Source organism: Lemur catta, chromosome 3 (genome assembly GCF_020740605.2).
Source record: "Lemur catta isolate mLemCat1 chromosome 3, mLemCat1.pri, whole genome shotgun sequence".
Taxonomy (NCBI): domain Eukaryota; kingdom Metazoa; phylum Chordata; class Mammalia; order Primates; family Lemuridae; genus Lemur; species Lemur catta.
The window spans coordinates 31795672-31797383 of NC_059130.1; the positions used below are offsets into that span (position 1 = coordinate 31795672).

The 1712-nt window shown below is 40.0% G+C and overlaps 1 protein-coding gene across 1 annotated transcript; it reads right to left on the bottom strand.

The window, feature by feature from the left end:
• Window positions 1-384: 384 nt before the first annotated feature.
• Window positions 385-1344, bottom strand: LOC123634638 (olfactory receptor 10X1). Its single transcript, XM_045546375.1, has one exon. It carries the CDS (start codon window positions 1324-1326, stop codon window positions 385-387), a length of 942 nt encoding a protein of 313 aa, XP_045402331.1. The 5' UTR covers window positions 1327-1344.
• Between the last annotated feature and the right edge of the window lie 368 nt (window positions 1345-1712).

Genomic DNA, 1712 nt, shown 5'->3' on the forward strand with positions numbered 1-1712 from the left:
GAACTTTTCTTTCTTTAGATATTTAAAAAATCTCTTAGTGCAGCAGTTATATATGCTGGTTTTTTTCCCTTTTTTTTCTTTCACTCTCTTTCTTTTCCCACTTCATGAATAGTGCAGGACACTTAGAAATTGATTGGCAGAATCCACATATCTATAGGACATTCTTCGTCTGATACTGGAAAGTAGAAGGGTTGGACAACATCTTTAACAAGCTAAGTAAATGCCTGTGATGGCTCATGTCCTAGACTGAGTCACTTGCTCCCCATATCCCAATCTCTGAATAAAAGCAAATGGTATAGGCTTCTCCAGAGGTCACAGGATAAATGCCCCACTGAATTCTGGGGACACTGAGCCATGCTTCAAATCAGTAGCAATAGTGCAAGATTATTTTTTCAAGGCAAGTGTCTTTCCCATCATCTTTCTAAAAGCATTCTTCATGTCGTTATTCCTGAGGATGAATATGACTGGGCTGAGTAAAGGGGTGATGACAGTATAAGGGACTGCTATGAGTGTGTCATCTCCCCCTGAGGCTTCTGGCTTGAAATAAACAATAGATGCGAAACCAAAGTGAATGATGACCACTGTGAGGTGGGAGGTGCAGGTGGAAAATGCCTTTTTCTTGCCCTCAGCTGAAGGGATCCTGAGGACAGTGGAAAGTATTAAAACATAATTCAGGATAATGATCAGAAAGGTACTCAGCAAGGCTGACACTGAGATCACTGTTACAATGAACTCTGTGAGGTCACTGTCTATACAGGACAGCTTGACAACTGCCTGCATATGGCAGAAGAAGTGTTTGATGAGGTTGGGGCTGCAGAAAGAGCCCCTGAATATCAGTGCAGTCTCTATCAGAGAGATAAAGAAGCCTCCAGCCCAAGAAGAGGCCACAAGTAATCCACATACAATGTTGGTCATAATCAGTGGATATCTTAGAGGATTAAAGATAGCCAGGAAGTGATCATATCCCATCAAAGTGAGGATGATACAGTTTGTGCCACCAAGTCCCAAGAAGAAACACATCTGTAAGCCACAACCTATGACAGAAGTGATTCTGTTCTTAGCCAGCAGATCTTCCAGCATCTTAGGGATAATAGCCAATGTGTAGCAGGTCTCAGAGAAGGAGAGCGCACTGAGGAAGCGATATATAGGGGTGTGGAGAGACCTGTCCACCCAGGTTAGACCCATGATGGCCAGATTACCTGCAAGGGTGAGAAGGTAGAGGCAAAAGAAAACCACAAAGAGGAATGTCTGTACATGTGGGTATATAGAAAAGCCAACAAGAATGAATTCCTTCAGGATAGTCTGGTTGATCTTCATTGTTTGCATGTCTGAAATTTAAAAGAAACAACAAATAAACATTCAGCTCTCCATTATTCTTTGATGTCATCAAATTAAAATTGCGCTGTAAATAAGACAAATCATCAGAGTTAAAACTAACAACTGCTTTTTCATTTGGTTTAGCAAAATCATGTATATATAGGTGATGCATTTCCCTCCTTTCTCCATTTATTCATTCATCTCTTTCTTTATTCAGCACTTCAGTATTAATGACTTATATAACAAGAAAGCTTGCTGTGGCCTAACTTTTAAAGAATTTTATTATATTTTCTGATAATATAATAAAGGGGAAAATAATCCAGTTGATGTTTAGATGAAGGAGATTCAGATGCATCAGGTGAGCCAGATTTGGATGAGCCTCTGAACATTGTAAA

Excerpts from the sequence above, each read along its gene's own strand:
- LOC123634638 (XM_045546375.1), bottom strand. The coding sequence starts at position 1,326 with ATGCAAACAATGAAGATCAACCAGACTATCCTGAAGGAATTCATTCTT.